The 17965-nt window shown below is 38.0% G+C and overlaps 2 protein-coding genes across 2 annotated transcripts; both read right to left on the minus strand.

The window, feature by feature from the left end:
• Nucleotides 1-1804: 1804 nt before the first annotated feature.
• LOC115627360 (vegetative cell wall protein gp1) lies at nt 1805-13305 on the minus strand. The gene is given in 4 exon segments (XM_030523009.1): nt 1805-1884; nt 11427-11567; nt 11640-12516; nt 12577-13305. Coding segments are annotated over 4 exon segments (1827 nt in total).
• A 2760-nt stretch (nt 13306-16065) lies between these two features.
• LOC115627274 (2-methoxy-6-polyprenyl-1,4-benzoquinol methylase, mitochondrial) lies at nt 16066-17404 on the minus strand. The gene is made up of 3 exons (XM_030522904.1): nt 17171-17404; nt 16680-17098; nt 16066-16614 (listed from the first exon to the last, which is right to left on the minus strand). The coding sequence occupies exons 1-3, from the start codon at nt 17343-17345 to the stop codon at nt 16312-16314; spliced, it is 897 nt and encodes a 298-aa protein (XP_030378764.1). The 5' UTR covers nt 17346-17404; the 3' UTR covers nt 16066-16311.
• Nucleotides 17405-17965: the final 561 nt, after the last annotated feature.

Raw genomic sequence — 17965 nt, forward strand, 5'->3', positions numbered from 1 at the left:
ATCAATATACTATAAGTCAGTTATGATCAACTATAACTATATGAACCCTTAACAGATTAACAATTTGTTTGGCATCACGTTTGCGAGATCCTTACAATTATCAACGACATTTATATATTTTTAATTATCTACATAGTAGCTATATATAGAGTGTACATATATTTACTTATTTGTAGTCTTCCTTTAAAACCTCAGTGAGCTGCATAGTTACACATCACTTTTTTTATAAATAATATAAATAAAATCGCAATCTGCTTCTTTTTACAAAAAATAAATACAATACTGCAAACTAATTGCAATTACAAACATCATCAGACTTTTGATTATGTCTATAATAACTATATCACGGTATAAAACTATTTTGTCGAATGTATTTCTAGTGTCATTGGAAAAAGAGGGGTTAAAATATCAATATTTTAATGATAAATCTAAACGACTGAATCAAAAACTTCTACCTTCTTCTTGGCCTTTCAACAACGACAATTACTAATCCCATGATCCTATATTTAGTTAAGCATCAAGAATTGCTATGAAACCCTTACTCACCGAACAAAAACCGATATCATTTAGTTTAATATGTAAGAATCATAGGAATAACTTTTTCATTCCTCTGTATTCTCAGCAGAAATGCTTAGCCTTTCCTTTCTGATTATCGACTTGGTCAGGTCTATAACTTATTCCGCTTACCAGGCCTCACTACAAATCTTAGAACTCATTGAGAAATGCTCAATGACTATGACTAAGGAAAACTTTAACTGTTACCAGAAAAGTAGCCCTTCAATTCACATTCCAAACTCCCCCTTAACCTCTGTCAACTCTTGTTACTCTAACTTTTTTATTTGTATGAGTCCTTTAACAACTCTAATCCACTAAGTTGAAATTTTTAATCCAACAACAAACAATTTCACTAAAATCACAGACTTTATTACATTTCCACCATAACTCGAAATAGCATTTAAGCTTCAGCTTAGCATGGATTTAAAAAAAAAAAAAAACAGAATACTGTAGAATATCTTAAGCTGAAGGTCATGGGGCTACAGCTATACTATAGTATATAGTATATACTAGCACAGTTTATTTACAATTACACATACATTTGAACAATCAATAAATAAGTAAATAATTGGGTGATTGGAAATCTCCTCGTGGATTGCGCTGTTTGCACTGGAAATTCACTTGTGATTTCCAAAAGCAGCTTTAAAACTATAACCTGCCTTTGAAGAGCTCTGCCGACATACTTTGATTTTCTTTTTAGACATGTTATGGTTATGATAATGGATAATAAACAGGGCGCCTATGGATATGCAAATTGTGGAGTATGGAGTAAGTGTTTGTTGCTCGCAACGACTTAATTGTGAAGTCAAGTCGCCACAGCGAAATGACAATGCAAATGACTGGTCCCTAAATTTAATTATACAATGCTTGCTGTGTGCGAATTAATCATTTGTACTGGGTCGGGACCGGCAGTGGTTGAGCGATTGGGTAAATACTATAGTAAACGGAAAATGGGGTAAAAGTCAATGGGGGGGAGTGCTGCGGGAAATGTAGATGAAGAGTCAATGCTGAAATGTTTTGAGCTGACGCAGATAGAGCGAGCAAGAAACGCAAGCACAAATGAATATAAATGTAATGTAATGGTTAATGGTGCAAAAAGAGGCTTGTGGTATGTGGCATGTGGCAGTCGGCTAGTGGATAGGCTTGCTTTTGTGGCGTTCCGCTTTCGTCATCCGACATCCAACATTCGGTGGTTATGTGACAAAGGCCTTTGCGAAATTAGGCGGTTTATAGTCCACAGCCTCCAACTTTAAGCCACACTTACTGGCTGATCCAAGTCAATCCATCCCTGCCTTTGTTGTCGTTGTTGTTGTTGTTATTGCTGTGGCTGTGGCCCTAGGTGGCTGTTTTGCTTCATCCTTTGCCCTTTCTCCTTTTTAGTGCGCGCCTCAATCAACAAATTCCGTATGCCATTTTTCATTTTTCCACTTCGCCAGCAAGCCGAGGCGTGTGTAAACACACACAAACACACAGACAGACACACAGATACTCGTATGTGTTTCTTTTTTTTTGCCATTGTGTAAACATTAATTTGAGTAGAACCAGGACTGGGACCAGAGCAGCAAGAGCAGCAACAGGAATTGCCATTTCGTTTCGTTTTGGTTCAGTTCGGTTCATTTTGTTTTATTTTGTTCGGTTTTGTTTTGTTCTGTTTTGTTTTGTTTTGCATTATCAAGCGGGGCAAACGCCCAAATGTTAATTACAGCTGCTTGGCAAGCGCATTGACATATTGACATGCAACTGCTATCGATTGATGATGGTTTAATGGACAAAAATCCAGCAGAGCGGGCGCCTCGATTTGCAAACGTATTCCGCGACAGGTGGCAGCAACAAGTTCAAACGCAATTTCACTTTTTCCCTGAGAATACACTAATACAAACAAGAAAGGAACTCTGGAATCGAGCGGGCTCAACTCTTAAATACTCTGTACACACTCCCAAAAGTAAGAACAAATTTTGAATTTTAAATTAATTAATTATTTAAATAAAAATTATTCAATAAGTACAGTACATGAAGTACAGAAATATGTCACTGTTAGTTTTTTAACAAAAAAAAAAGTACTGTTAAGACATGCAAATAATTTTCACACAAATGGCATACATTTAATGTTATTTAAATAAATAAAAAACAAAAATATTTCTATTCAACTACAATATTTTGATACTACTTTTACAAACCCTGATTATTACACATATTTGTGCGTAAATTATTTGCACTTCTGGTCGCAGTTTTACTTCAAATAAAATTAGAGATATATGTTACAAACTTACTAGCTTTGCTTAGAATAAAGTCCGAAAAAGGTGTTCGTTTTTATTTACCTCTATAGGCAAGTTTTAAAACAAAGTTTCTCTACCTCTTTCTTTTTTTAAGATCCTATGTATAATACAATTGTCAACATAAGCAGTTGAGAAATGAGGTTTAAATGAGAAATACACCTAATTCTGTTTTTACACGGTCTACACGAATTTGATATAACACGATTTGAAAATTAAAAATTGCATATATACCTAATTCTGTTTTTACACGGTATTTTTTTACACTATTTTGATATAACACGATTTGAAAATTAAAAATTGCATATATATTTATATTTTTGCATATGATCAATGTCTTTTTACACGGTTGTTTCTGGAACCAATCTACCGTATAAAAACAGAATTAGGTGTACCTAAAGATGGAGGTATTAGTGACAAGAAAAAGGAAAGAAAAACAAAATATTTTCCTCTGCTTACTTTGGAAGAATTTACGTAGCTTTTATTTTTGTTTCTGAAACTCAAACAACTCTCATGTTATGTTTAGTAGAAATATTCCGAATTCCTATTCCACTTTCATTTTTCGAATTTATGGTACAGCACACCTTAATTTTAAACCAAAAAAAAACTGGCTACGAAGACACGGGTAATGTAAATTTTTGTTATGTTAAATTCATTTTATTTGCTGGCTGTCTTAAATATAAATATGTTTTGAAATGTTCTTTTACTTAGAGACAGATAGATAACTGCAAACTACTTTGGTTCTACTTTGGCTGAGATTAGAAATATGGACGCATGAATTGATACTAGCAATCAGGCGGAAATAGTCGCAAGTCTCCCAACACACTATAAACCGCTGACGTGACAACTTCAAGGAACCTAAATGAAGGACCACGAGTCACCATCTCCATGTGCTGCTTGGCACACTGCCTGACAATCTCGGAATGTCCTATCATATTCAGCTTTGTACGAGTGTGTACTACCTGGCCAACGACTGGAGAAACAACTCATCATCCAAAGCATCACTTGATGACCCAACACCACACAACCACATCTCACCACAGAGCACCCCATTCGGCTCCATTCAGGTCGCTCTAATGATGCGCAACCTTTTAGCATGTTATTACATTTTCGTGCAATTTAAACAGTTACGCCTCATATTACCCCCCAAAAAAGAGGAAAAAGGAGAAAAAATGAATCCTACGGATACGTACAAGACCCACATTGGTCGCCTGATCAACTTGAAAGCTGCCCTTCAAGCCATATGCCAACTGCCAACTGCCAAGTTTTTTTTACTCGGCCGTCTGTCAGGCCTAATCCCAAGGCTGTCACATGATATTATTGCTAAATTTGTTTTCTTCCTATATACTTTTTTGTCCTTACTATTCTTTCTTCTTTTATGTGTTCGTGTTCGTGTTCGTATGTGTGTGTGTGTGTGTTGGACAATCAAGACATGATTTTCTTTTAGTGTCGATTAGCAGTACATTGCACTTTCTCTGGCGCCTGGAATGTCCACTGTAGAGGAGGACCAGAATGATGGCGAGACGACTGCGACCACGTCATTAGTGTAGGAGACGGCAATGGCTAAAAATATACAGCTCGGAAGCTAGCACGCCCAACAAATCGCCGCATAGGCCATAAATAATGATTGCTATGTACGCGCGTATTCAAATTACAGGCAGCCGTGTGCCGAACACTATAAGGATTACTTCCTTGAAGCGCCACTTGTGCGCCGGCCAGAGCAAGGAAAAGGAATGGGACAGGACTACACATACTCGTATCGTCATGGACACTGACTGCTCGGCCACGGGCGACACGCGCTTAAGTGGAAAACCAGGCACTGGGGTCGGTCCTGTCACTTGCCCTGCTCCTATTGCCATGTCGTTCTTGTTGTTGTTGTAAGCCAAGCCAAATTCTGAGTTTTGATAAAGTGGCAGGCGATGGGCAATGGATGAGTGCGAATAAGAATGGGGCTATAAATGGAAATGGGAATGGCAATGAGAATAGGAAAGGGGATTGGGGAATGCGGAGCAGTAGAGGCAACCAAAGATATTGCAGATGATGGCACATATTTAGGTTGGCAGAGTATCTATTTGTTTATTTTTTTATTTGACAGAATCATTTTTCTTGGGCTTAGCCGACCAAAGTTTCTCTATGGGCACTGAACATATGTATAGTACTTAGGTATGAACGGATGGATGGATATTAATTTGATGCCTAAGGAAGATAAGGTGCTATTCACTCAATGACTCATATTTAACGCGTATTAAATGCTCTTTTAATCTATACAAGTACATATGTATACTATCTATTATTTAGAAAAGAAGGACGACAAACACACTTGTTTTCAAAAGCCTCAATATGATTTGCATGTTTGAATATATGTTTGAAATGAAGCTATCATTCAGAATTATTCTTTTTAAAGCAGCTTTTAAAATATACATATTTTTTAAATTTGAAGCAGCTTTTTCCCCCTCCCCTTTTCTTTTTTTGTACACATTTTTTTTTATTTTTTAAATGAGCTTTTAACTGATTCTAAGCTTCCTTTCCCTGTTAAGTTTTTTCTTGTTATTTGCTTAATCTACCACGCTTAACTGTGATAATAAATAAAATTGGTTTTTGGTGTATTTTTAAGAGCTTCTAATAACTACAATAGCATTTGAAATGTTAAATCAAAGAATGGGGAAAAATTAATATAATTCATTCAAATCTAACATTAGCTGTTAAAATTATTTATTTAATTACGATTTTAGAACTTGTTTACATATTTGTTTCAGCAACAATTTATAGAACTTTTTTTAAAATAATTTTCCAATTCAAAAGAACCCAGTCAAATTATTAAGTCTACACACACATTTCATTGTAATAAATATTCTTTAAGCAAATTCAAGTTAAAAAATGTGTTAAGAAATTCTTTTGTTGTCTGATTAATATTTGTTGATGAAAATAAATGTATAAATTATTAAATATCCTTATTAACTAAAATCAATAAATACTCCTATAAAAATATATAAATGTCACAAATTTATTAAAATATTTGTAACAACAGGCCATTGTTTGTCATAGAGGCAGCACAGAGACAAGCTTACCAATGTATGTGAGCAAATCATTTAATTTTCTACGAACACTCCCTTTTTAAAATATTTCTTGTTTCTCCCCTCTTGTGGCTAGAGAATGTTAAATATTCAATTAGTTTTCAGTTGACTAAGCAAGGGAAATGGGACGCAGTGAACATTAGCTTACAATTTTTGATAAATTAATTTTAAAAAAATTGATAAATTTCTGATAAATTTAATTAAATAAAACAACCTCCGCTGCTATTCTCATACCAAGTACTTAAGTGATGGCAAACATGAGTTAAATTCTGATTTTTCTGATAAATTAAAGAAAAATATTGTGGAAATAAATTGTGAATTTTCTGGTAAATTAAATTAAATAAAAAAAATATTTTGGCCGCCGTCCTCTGCGATTCTCATACCTAGTACTTAAGTGATGGCAAATCAGGATTTAAAGTGTGAAATTTCTGATAAATGAATATAAATAAAAATAAATTGTGAATTTTCTGGTAAATTAAATTAAATAAAAAAAATATTTTGGCCGCCCTCCTCTGCGATTCTCATACCTAGTACTTAAGTGATGGCAAATCGAGATTTAAAGTGTGAAATTTCTGATAAATTAAATAAAATAAAATTATTTTCAAGGCATTTCTTATGGGTTTTTTAGGATGCATTGCAATTTGTTTGTTTTGCAATAATTTTGATCAATTTGAGGAGTATATCAAAAATTAAATAAAATGCTTCAATTGCAAGTCAAGCATGAAAACAATGTCATAATTATGCATATTTAATAAGTATGTATTAGTATATATGTACGTACGTACGTATGAGAGAGACGGCTTGCAAAATTTCACAAGGCTGCCTTAATTTAAAGTGCTTATTAAAAACACAAATAATTTGATAAATGGTAGCAATTCAGCAATTTATTAGCTCGACAGAAAGAAATAACTTTCAGAAATTATAATTATCGCTAATTTATGAGCGTCCACTGTACTGTAGTATATCGCCAAAGAAGCGTTTAAATGAATACTAGAACAACAAAGTGGAATTAAAGAGGCTAATTTAAGGTGTGTTTTCTAGTATCCAATGATGCTTGAAATGATTCAGTTGTGCCTTCTACTTTTAGTTAATATGTTAAAAAGAAAAGAAAACAATCTTCATTATTATAATTGCCTTTAGAACCTTAAAAAACTAGCCTTTTAACCAATATTAGAGTGCTATGCTTACAACTTTAAGGATAAATCAACACATAACTCAAAGTAAATAGGAAATGGAAAAACTCCACGGCAACTTTTCTTCGTTTTTATACCCTGTACCCAAAGGGTGAAAGGGTATACTAGTTTTGTTCCTCTTACAAATGAGAGTTGAAATTTTCAGTGCCCTTTAAAGTTTACTTTCTCACCTCAAAGTCCTGTCCACCTGCCCTGTTTATCAATATTTCAATGTGCCGAGCCAAAGCGATTAATCCTCTGCCTTGTCAAATTACATTAGCATGTGGCTGCATGAACTGTACGTGGCTTCTGCCCCTAAGAGATTCCGTTTAGCTCTGTGGCTTACAATTCCGCTCCCCTTCCACTCCCACTTTCACTTTCACTCTCAGTTACATTCGCACCTTATCGTTGGAATTAGAGAACTGCTAGAGGTGCTGCTTACTCATGTCGTCCATACATAATGCCATATGTAATATCTGCATTAATCTGTCCACAAAAATGCCGCCTCATATGGACAATGTGCACGTGTCCTGCGGCTGGTCATAAAGTTAAGCGCCTGATAGGCCGCAGCATTTGCATAAGCCGTAAGCCGTTAGCCATTAGACCGCCTGACAACTATCTAATAACAAACTTTCAACTGGACATCAAAAGCTAAAACTCACTACCGGCCAGATGCTTCAATGCTCGTACACTGACAAAAACCAAAAGACTAGTCCCCAATCCAAACATGTTTCTTGTTTAATTCAAAGTTTTAGAATTAACAAAAAACTAAAGCAACTTTTTTATTCAAATAGGTCAAAGACTTGTTTGACAAGTCGATACATTAAATTAATTAATAAATTGTAGAAAACACATCAACTGTTAAGAAAAGAGTGGACCTGCAAAACTAATTTTTAATTTATTTATTTTATCGTATGTAAAAAACAAATCAAAACAATAGAGCAAGTTCACTAAATAAATAAAACTAAAGAAAAATAATAATAATAACTCGGTGGGGGAATTTTATTTGCCAATAATAAAATAAATGATATAAATAAACCGTTGCTCTGTTGATGAGATCGAATATAGATCCATCTTTATATAATCTAAACAAATTATTATAATGGATAATAAAGCCTCCGAAATGTTGTAGGAAATTCATTTTCCCAGCCGGCAGGCTATGTTTCATTTAATGAGGAAAGAACCTTGAGAAACGGATCGTTGATGCAGAAAGATTCGACATCCTACATACGATTATATTTATTCATAGACCCTGCTTGAGTAAGGAGCGACACACAAATAAGGAAACACTTAAGGCCATGATCCTGTGCGTTTCAAACAGATGAGCAATAAAACTATTAGCACAGGACATACAGGAGAAGTCGATAGAAGCTTTCTTGCATAAGGATTACAGATTTGTTTCAATGAGCGATTAAGGACCAGGATATGACTCGTGTTTAGAACGTTGATTATCTCTGTGTACTTAACAGCTGTGCGGTAGATTTTGGGTGGGAATGTGGTTGGAGGGGGGTTCGGAAGTGTGAAAACCGTCATTAAATGTGACTGCGAATGGGCACAGTTCATTGGCGCTGGCTAAGCCAGCCGTGAACAATTGGTTTAGGACCTGCCACCCTGAAGTGCCATAAATCTCTCGAGCTCACACACTTAATGACATTTTATGAAAATTCGAATTACACACAGTCGAATAACGGAAATCTGCGCATTGAACGTAAATAGATAAACGCGAATCACGTCGCGCTCAACTCCAATAAATTAATATGCAAATTACAAAATTTTTCATTTGAATAGAGGCGGGAAATTGAATTTCCTTTAGTTATTTGTTACTATTTCAACGCCAACATTAAAACATTCAAGGGAAGGATATTAAACATATATACACGTACACATATGTACTATATTGTCTTTAAATGTGTTGCAACAAAAAAAATGTAAAAAAAAAGTGAGAAGAACGGGTGAAAGAGTTCTACTTTTAAAAATTTAAGAAGAACAGCTATAAAATCTTTTGTGCGTTTTCCATTTTTATGATTTGATAGATACATCGTTTGACACTCTTCCCAATCAATCCTCCATACTCTCGGAACCCCATCTGAGGATAGCAGATCGCTAGATAAAGCCCAGCACTAAATTGGATGCAATCTTTCAAGCACACAAGCAACCAACAGCACTCACACAATTCATAAATCATTTGCTTAAGTTACCAAAGACATTCTACTATATTGAAAAATATTAATATACCCACTTAAAGCATAATCATTCACATTATTCCTAGCAATATCACTTTAGCTCTGCATAAATATGTAGATTGAAATAGTGAAGAGTGTATCAGGATTTCCAACAAATACAATATGGCTAGGGCGAAGGGTCTCTCAAAGAAATACTAGTAATTTATTTATAAAGAAGGACTCTATATTTAAATAAGTTGCCAAATTATTCCTGGATATATAGGATATACGATTTGGTCTTATTTAAATTATAAATTATTTGTAATTTGAGGAGCACTTTTAATTTCTTAAAATTGAACTTCCACTCGTTATTAGGCTTGACTAAAAAGGCTTACACAATCATTTCATTTATAAATGTTTCAAGTTAAAAATTCAAATATCAAATCTTATATCATTCATGATATATTTTTAAATAATCATGTAACAATAAAAAACATTAATTTCTTTCCACTTACACTTATCATTGCATTATTTAGTCTAAGATTTTAAATTTATAAAATAAAGTAAGCCAGAATTTTAGATTGTTTTAAAGTAAAATATTCAAATTATTATATTAGATTTTTGAGGGCAACAATACAGACCACACGCTTTCCACTTACACCCAAAAAAAAAAAAAAAAAAAAAAAAAAACACAGTCACTATTTAATTATGTTATTTAGTGTATTTGTAAATTTATAAATAAAGTAAGCCAGAATATAAGACTCTTTTAAAGTTTTAAAAATATTTTAATTATTATGTTGAAGTGAGGGCAACAATTCAGATCACACGATTGTTTCCTGCAAGTGTTCTTAGAAATGTTTTGTCCGGTTTTCTCCATGTTGAGAAAGGCCACCAAGAGCTTTCCTGCTGTTCTTTGGTTTCTCACAGACATAAGCGTATACGTGTTATATACCTATCAGAGCCAGACGATCGGCTGTGTGGCCAATGTCATTACCCAATTATCGGCAGCACCTGGCCAATGTCTTTGCCGGCAGTGAGTTACCTTTGTTCCCCGCTCCCGCCTTTCCAGCCACTGTTCTACTAGCTGTAGCATTAATAGCAATTAATTGTTCGTATATATATCGGGCAATAAAAATACATTATCAAAGCACGGGGCCGGCAAATGGATAAATAGAAAAGATCACACAGCCACACACGCACACACGCACACCCAGAAGTAGAAGCAGAAACAGTGGCAGAGATATAGACAGTGGCAAGGGCGGGGGGAGCGTCTAAAAGGCGCATCCATGTTTATTTACTCGAGGGCCGGCAGCAAAACAAACCAATCCATTCGAAAGCAAATTAAACCAAACCGATATGATGGGAACACGTACGCATTACTGTGACAGATGTGGGCAATATGCGGGACAGCCAGCGCGTCAATTGATTTCTTAATTTCTTTAATGCCGAGAGCAATCACTAAATCACAAATTAAGCGAAATGCAACAATCGATGAATAAGTACAAATAACCCAAAAAAAAAAAAAAACGTTGCACACAGACACACGCGATGGCTGCAATAACTTTCAAATTTCTTGGAAAAAATACATCTCAATATATACATATGTATATTTGGCAGATATCGAGATAAAACGGCTTTAAATTTTGCTTCTGTTTCGGTTTTCAATTTGTTTTGAGATCGGCAGCCAAACGAACTTTGGCGAAATTCGCGGAGCGCTGCTTTCTGTTGCGCGCGCTGCCAGCTAACGGTAACAACTGAGGCGACTAGTGCGTGTGCTTGCAACATGTGGCAACCGGCCAGCTGGCCACTCAACCAACCAGCCAGCCAGCCAGCCAGCCACTCAGACAGCCGCCCACCCTCAGCCCTGCCCCCATTGAAAGCTGCCAAAACAAATTTATGAATGAAAAAAGCTTTGTGCCAAGTTCAAGGTGAAAAGCGCTGAAAGCTTTCCAAATACCGTTACGATTGTTTGTATGTTTCGTTTATAAATAACTAATAATAATTTAATTAAACAATAAGGTAAGTAAAATAGCATAGCGCATCAAGGAAAACGGTTTTACAAAAAAAATAATAATAATATGCCCTAAGCTTTAACAGAAAAAAAAAAACAAAAAAAAAGTAAACCACGTAAGAAATGGAATTAAATAGGGTTGAGTAGTGCTGATTAGTAGTGCTGGTAGGCGTCGTGATGATGATGCTGCTGCGCCAGATTTGCCTGAGCGAAGATGTGCTCGATCTCAGCGTCGCTCAGCTGATCGAAGATGCCGTGACCTTGGCTGCTGGACGGGCTCAGCTGTGCCGCGGACTGCGACGTAACAGGCGGCAGATAGCCTATGAGAAGCGGAGAGAAAGGTGTTAGAGCGAAATGGAGATAGTGAGTCGTTGGAATGAAATGCGATTTACCCTCAGCCGGCGCTCTGCCGTAGGGAGGCTGCAGTGTGATGGAAGGTCGTTGAGGTGTCGCCGCCGACGACGGCGTTGATGGTTGAAAGAAGACCGGTCTCCATGGCTGCTGTGGCTGTGGCTGAGGCTGCGATTGAGTTGGCTGCGTGGGCTCAGGGTCCGCTTCTGGCACGGGCACATTCGGTATTTGGGGTGACGCTATGGCCGTACCGGTCTCCGGTTGCACTGGCGTAGAGCCTGGTAACGGGACTATGCCACCTGGGAATTGTGCTCCGGGCTGCACAAAAGTGGGTGGCTGCACACTGGCGGGGAAGAACTGGCTTGTGGGTGGAGCTGTTGGTGTACCGGGTACATTAGCGGCAGGTGACTGTGGCACCAGTGGCACTAAGCCACCTGGAAACTGGGCCTCGGGCTGCACAAATGTGGGCGGTTGCTGCGGCAGTGGTGGCTGCACGTTGGCGGGGAAGAATTGGCTGGTAGATGGCGGTGCCGGCTCAGCGGGCGTCTGAGGCGCAAATGGGAATAAGCCGCCTGGAAACTGTGCCTCGGGCTGCACAAATGTGGGTGGCTGCTGCGGAACCGCGGGTGCCTGTGGTGCCTGTGGGAACTGAGGCACTTGGCTCACAAATGTGGGGAATTGGGGAAAAGCGGGGAATTGCGGAAAACTGGGGAACTCAGCAGCCATCGGTGGACTAGCGGGGACAGGTGCGGCTGGCACGGGCGTAGCCACTGGCTGCACGCTGGGCACGGCGAAGGCAGTCTGCACCGCCGGCTGCACTGGCTGCAGTCCAACGGACGGCACAGCAGGCAGGCTAGGTAAGCTTGGCAGGGACGGCAGTGCTGGCAGTGCGGGACCAGCAGCTTGAACAAATGTGGGCTAGGGAATAGGACAATATTAACCTTTTACTACTATATTAAATGTTCAAGAAGAACTTACCTGCAAGGCGTGGCCATGGAAGTGAAGCGGCTTTACAGCACCAGCCACAATTGGTTTGCGGAAATGATGATGCGGATAATTGACGCTGTATGAGGAGACAAGGGCATTGCCCGGGCGGAGCACATACGATGGCGCGGGCACGGCGGGGGCAGCAGGGGCTAAGGCAGTGGCCACTGCCGGTGCAACAGCGGGTGCCAAAGCCGAAGCTATACCACCGATAGCGGGCAACGCTCCAACTGCCGCTCCAACAGCGGATGTGGGTAGAAAGGCGCCGGTGCCAAGAGGTGTGGCTCCAGCGGCTGCCAGCGCATAAGGCTTGTAGTGGAAACCACCATGGAACGGAAGACCGGCAGCGGCATACTTCACAAAGCCATGCGATCGATGGGCGGCCGGTGCGGCGGCCAGGAATGTAGCAGCGCCGGGCAGCTGCAAGCTATACCCGTAGTGGGCGGCATAGGTACGGGTTGGCCAGTGGGCCCCACCCAGAGCAGCACCGCCATGCAAGATGCCGCGCTTATGCTTGCTCGTCGGCTGCTCCACAGCTGACTCTGTGACCTCGGGCACTGTTTTCTTCAGTGAGTCCTCAGCCGCCGTTGTAGTGGCCACAGCCACCACGGTGGCGGGTGTGGTGCTGGCCAAGCGGCTCGACTGGCGCACACGCAATGCGGCACGTGCGCTGCAGGCCAAAGCAATCGTGGCCAACAGCACGCAGATACTCCTCGGGTTCATTGTCTAATCCGTGCGACTTTCGTTTTCGATGTGGTTGTGGTTGTGGTTGGCACTACTCGATATGGTGGCCGCGATTATGTCAACGCGTCAATTGTTACCGAGAAAATGAAATGAACTTCCTCGGCGTTTGTTGTATTTATAAAGCGGATATCAATGCAGTGGTCGGCCAATTGGCATTATTCCGTGCATACTAAGCAGCTGGACAAAGCTCTATGGCTAGTGCAGCGTACTGGGCCTGATCTGCATGGCTGACAGCAATTGGCCCTTGCACAGTGGCCCACCGAGTCGATTTTTGGACTATCCAAGCATTAACTAACTACTCCAATGCTTGCTTCTACTAAAATATTTGAATAAATACAAGTAAGTATAATCAGAACTTGCGTTGTCACTAGCATTAAAGGTTTGGAATTAAAACTAAAGCGATTTTAAATAATGATACATAAAAATTAAATTTTAATATTAAAAAAAAACTATTGCTATTGCTATTTTAAATCCGGTTCAATGAACTCCATTTAACAAATTGAATTAATGTATTTTTTAATTCTTTTAAGTTACGAATTTTTTTTGTTTTGAATACTGTTTTAGTTTTAAAGAAAACATGATTTTATTAAAATTTGACTGCAGCAAATAGTTTCAAATAAATGTGTTATTTTCATTTAGTTATTTATATATTTCTTAATTCGTTAAAAGGTATTATTAATAAGTATAATAATCTATATTTAGAAGTAAATGTGAATGCATTATTTCGACAAAGGAATGAAAAGTGGTAAATAGTGTTCAATAGAATTTATCTACATACGTACATACGTACATATGCTTCCATTTTAGTTATATTATTATATTTGATAAAATGAAATACACTCTTTAAGATATAGAACATAAAATAATGACCTATGTCCGAAAGTTCTTCATAAGGCATCAAAAGCTTATTATATCAAATTAATTATAGTATATAAGCTACTATTTAAAAATGACTTATGGCATATACATACAAATGTACTTTATATGTACCTAAATACATATAGTACTATATATACTATACATATCAGTGTATACCTGCCTATCCTTTATGGGTGTCCATTGAACTAATTGCGTTGACATTTTTACGTTATGTTTATATGGATCAAAAAGAAATATAGGCTATATATTATTTCGAAACAGTGAGTGGTATTACACTACTTTCCTTTAAGGCTATTTGGCGCCTACAAAAGCAACTACATACTTGGATACATTATGGATAAAATGTTGAATATATGAACATACATATGTACTTTGGATCAGCAAAACATAGCTATGTATATTTTAAAAAATTTCCTGCTGCGGATCATGTCTCCTATAAAAATGATCTAACAGTTTGTCCAGTGGCCTCGACTTTATGTGCGATCTAACATTTATGAGGAAAAAAAACATCTGTCACAAAAAAGCATCTGCAAATTCAATTCAAAGCTTTAGAACAAAACTTAATTTAATAGAGGTGTAAATTGAAAATTAAGTTGTTAAATAATTTTAATTACTGTACTACTCATGCACAATATTATGATATTTTGATACTTATTTTAAAATAAATTTGTTGTGTGGGTCCAGTGGCCCACAGTGCATTTGTGTGGGCGACGTTTTTTACACGTCCATTTCACCTGCGGTTGCCCATCGGCCCATCTGCCCAACGGCCACAACCGCTAGCTCATTATGTTGCCGACCATTGCTGGAAGCAACCACCTACGCATGCGCCGCACGTTTCTGCACATGCACAAACGTTTTATTATTATTATTTTATTATGTTCAATGTTTCGTTCCGTGTTTGATGCGTTGTTGTCTTTCACTTTCTTAAGCGACGCGCCAATGGCCAATGGGCCCCAAAAAGGTTTGTCATTTAATAGTTTTATTTACATATACATATATTTTTGCAATTAAGTGAAACAAATCTAACTGTGGCATCTTTATTATGGCAGCCCAGGGCCAAATAAGTATCGCATGTTACATCAGTGGCCAGAAAAATGGCTAAACAAAAGCTGACTGCTACAAAATCGAACATATCTGCAAACATACATATGCATGTATGTACATATATACATACATATATATGTATGTATAGAGGGGAAAGCCATTATCTATTTTGTATCGAATATGCAACAACAAAAATAATAACAATAAATAAAATAAAAATTGTACTTAAACGCCCATAAGAGGCGCCTTTAAACTGAATAATTAGCCAATGCGTTGCCGATGCCAACAATCAATTATTTTAATGGCATTTCATTATTGCTTTTGCACTACTTTTCATCACATTATCATTTCGCTTTTATTGGCGCGATTCGTTTTTAGTTAATATTCAACATTCACACGCATAAATTTCACTTGCACTAAATTTGATGACTGCCAAAGTGACTGGGGCAAGTCATATTGGCAGTGGCCGTCGCCGTAGCCGTCGCCATCGATGATGTTGAAGTGCGGGGGTGGGCTGGGGTGGGGTTGTAGGTGTGGGCCACTGACTGACATTATATCACACACCATCAAATGCGCTCTGTACATACATAAAATGAATGAATTTTCAATTACCCCACATTGTTTTCATTTATTTTCACTTTTTTTGTAAACGCTATAAAAGCATTTGGAATATTAATGTACAATTAACGAGTGGGGCAGGTGTTACAGCAACAAAAATTAGACTGAGAAATGTTGCGTTGACTTCAAATCTTATTGACATGTTCGCTATGTTGATTCTGGAATTGGGCTAAAATGTCTCACAAAAATTCCATCAAGTTTGTCATGTAATTTCTCAACAAGGGAAATAAAACTTTTATTTTCTTACAACTTGATGGGTTAAACGCATTCGGCGCATTCGTAAACGTGACAAGCATACTTTTTTTTTTTAATGTGCAAGAGTTACAAATTCCTAAAACATTTTTGAGCTAGGCACACTTTTGTAACAATAAACTAAAGTCCCAACAACTTTTTACGATATTAACTTAGTAGCTACCTTATCTAAAGCATAGATTTACACATATTTCACAGCTTAAAGCCCGAATGTATGCTCACAACGCCAAATGTCAGGTTCTCATACTCCACTTGGGAGAAGCCCGCCTGTTCGATCATACGCTTAAATTGTTCTTGGCGAGGAAAACGGCGAATGCTCTCAACGAGATACTGATAGGCATGCCATTGGCCAGCCAGTAACTGACCCATTGGTGGTATGACCTGAAACGAGTACTGATCGTACAGCCATTGCATGGTCTCATTTGTCAAGTGGCTGAATTCGAGGCACATGAATCGACCGCCAGGCTCAAGCACACGAAAGGCTTCGGAGAGTACCTGAAATAACATGTAAGATTGCCTCACACACTAATTCACATAATAATATCTATTTATGTTAATACCTTATCCACATGCGTGCAATTCCGAATGCCAAAAGCAATCGTGTAGGCATTAAAGCTTTCGTCTTTAAATGGCAGCTTCTCGGCATCCGCACACTGCCAGCTAATGCTCGCATTCGGCAATCGCTCTCCTGTCAAACCCAATCTACGAGCACGTTCCTCACCCACGTTCAACATGTGCTGATTTATGTCCGATATAGTTACATGGCTGACACGTTGCTTTGGATTTGACTGGTTGGCTAGATATTTCAAATAACGAAAGCTTATGTCCCCCGTGCCGCCGGCCATGTCGAGCAGACGCATGCCATGTGTGGGTCCCAGTCGTTCAATGAATATATCTTTCCACACACGATGTATTCCCATGGACATGGCATCGTTCATCAGATCGTAAGATTTGGCCACCTGCTCAAACACTTCGTGCACTATGCACGAAGAGCAATAATTGTATTACTTTATTTTGTAGCTCTGGTGCGGACATGCCTTGTCCCACCTACCTTTTTGCTCCTTTTCACTCTCCTTGACCGTTTGGTAGCCAAAGTGCGTAGTCTGCTCATCCCCTCTAGAGGCAGATGCAGTATTTGCTGTCGTTTGTTGCGCTGCACCTGCCGCCGTGCGTTTCAGCATAAGGCTTGCCAGTGTTAGGAATTTTACCTTACGTGTACTTTGCATTGTAGTTTTATTCAATAAAACAAATTTAATCGGGCGCAAAAATATCAGCAATGAATTATTAAATAACAACAGGCGGATGGTCCGCAGAATCAGCTGTTTGGCTTAAGGCTCAGTCAGGTTACCTGTTTCACTCGCGCCCATGTAGCCGGCGTTTGAGAACAGTGCTGCAAAATACCAACAAATGTTGCATAGCACCGAGCTTTTGGCTGCACAAAGGCATATGCGGCGCCTTTGTTTAAAAATGAAAAATTTGTTCGAATTTCGTCTCTTTGTGCATTTAACATTGCTTTTATTTCATGTAATGCGCATGATTATATGTAGATATCCATATTATATGCTTTTGCTTACAACTGCAGCGTATGTATACATATATTTATATAATATTCATACATGCAAGTACTTTGTGTTTGATAACATTAGTGGCTAAACTTATATTAAACATTTAAACATTCTAATTACAATCTTCTGGTTTCCCTGCTCAAATTATAACTTAATTTGAAGCAAATCAAAATGCCTTTTTGTCATATAGTCATTTAATTTAAAATTAGAAAAAGCCGCGCTGCGCTGCAGCATAAATTAATTAAAATTAATTAAATTAATTTATATATATATGTGTGTAT

The sequence above is a fragment of the Scaptodrosophila lebanonensis genome, unplaced genomic scaffold, assembly GCF_003285725.1.
Source record: "Scaptodrosophila lebanonensis strain 11010-0011.00,11010-0021.00 unplaced genomic scaffold, SlebRS2 tig00000092-arrow-pilon, whole genome shotgun sequence".
Lineage (NCBI taxonomy): Eukaryota > Metazoa > Arthropoda > Insecta > Diptera > Drosophilidae > Scaptodrosophila > Scaptodrosophila lebanonensis.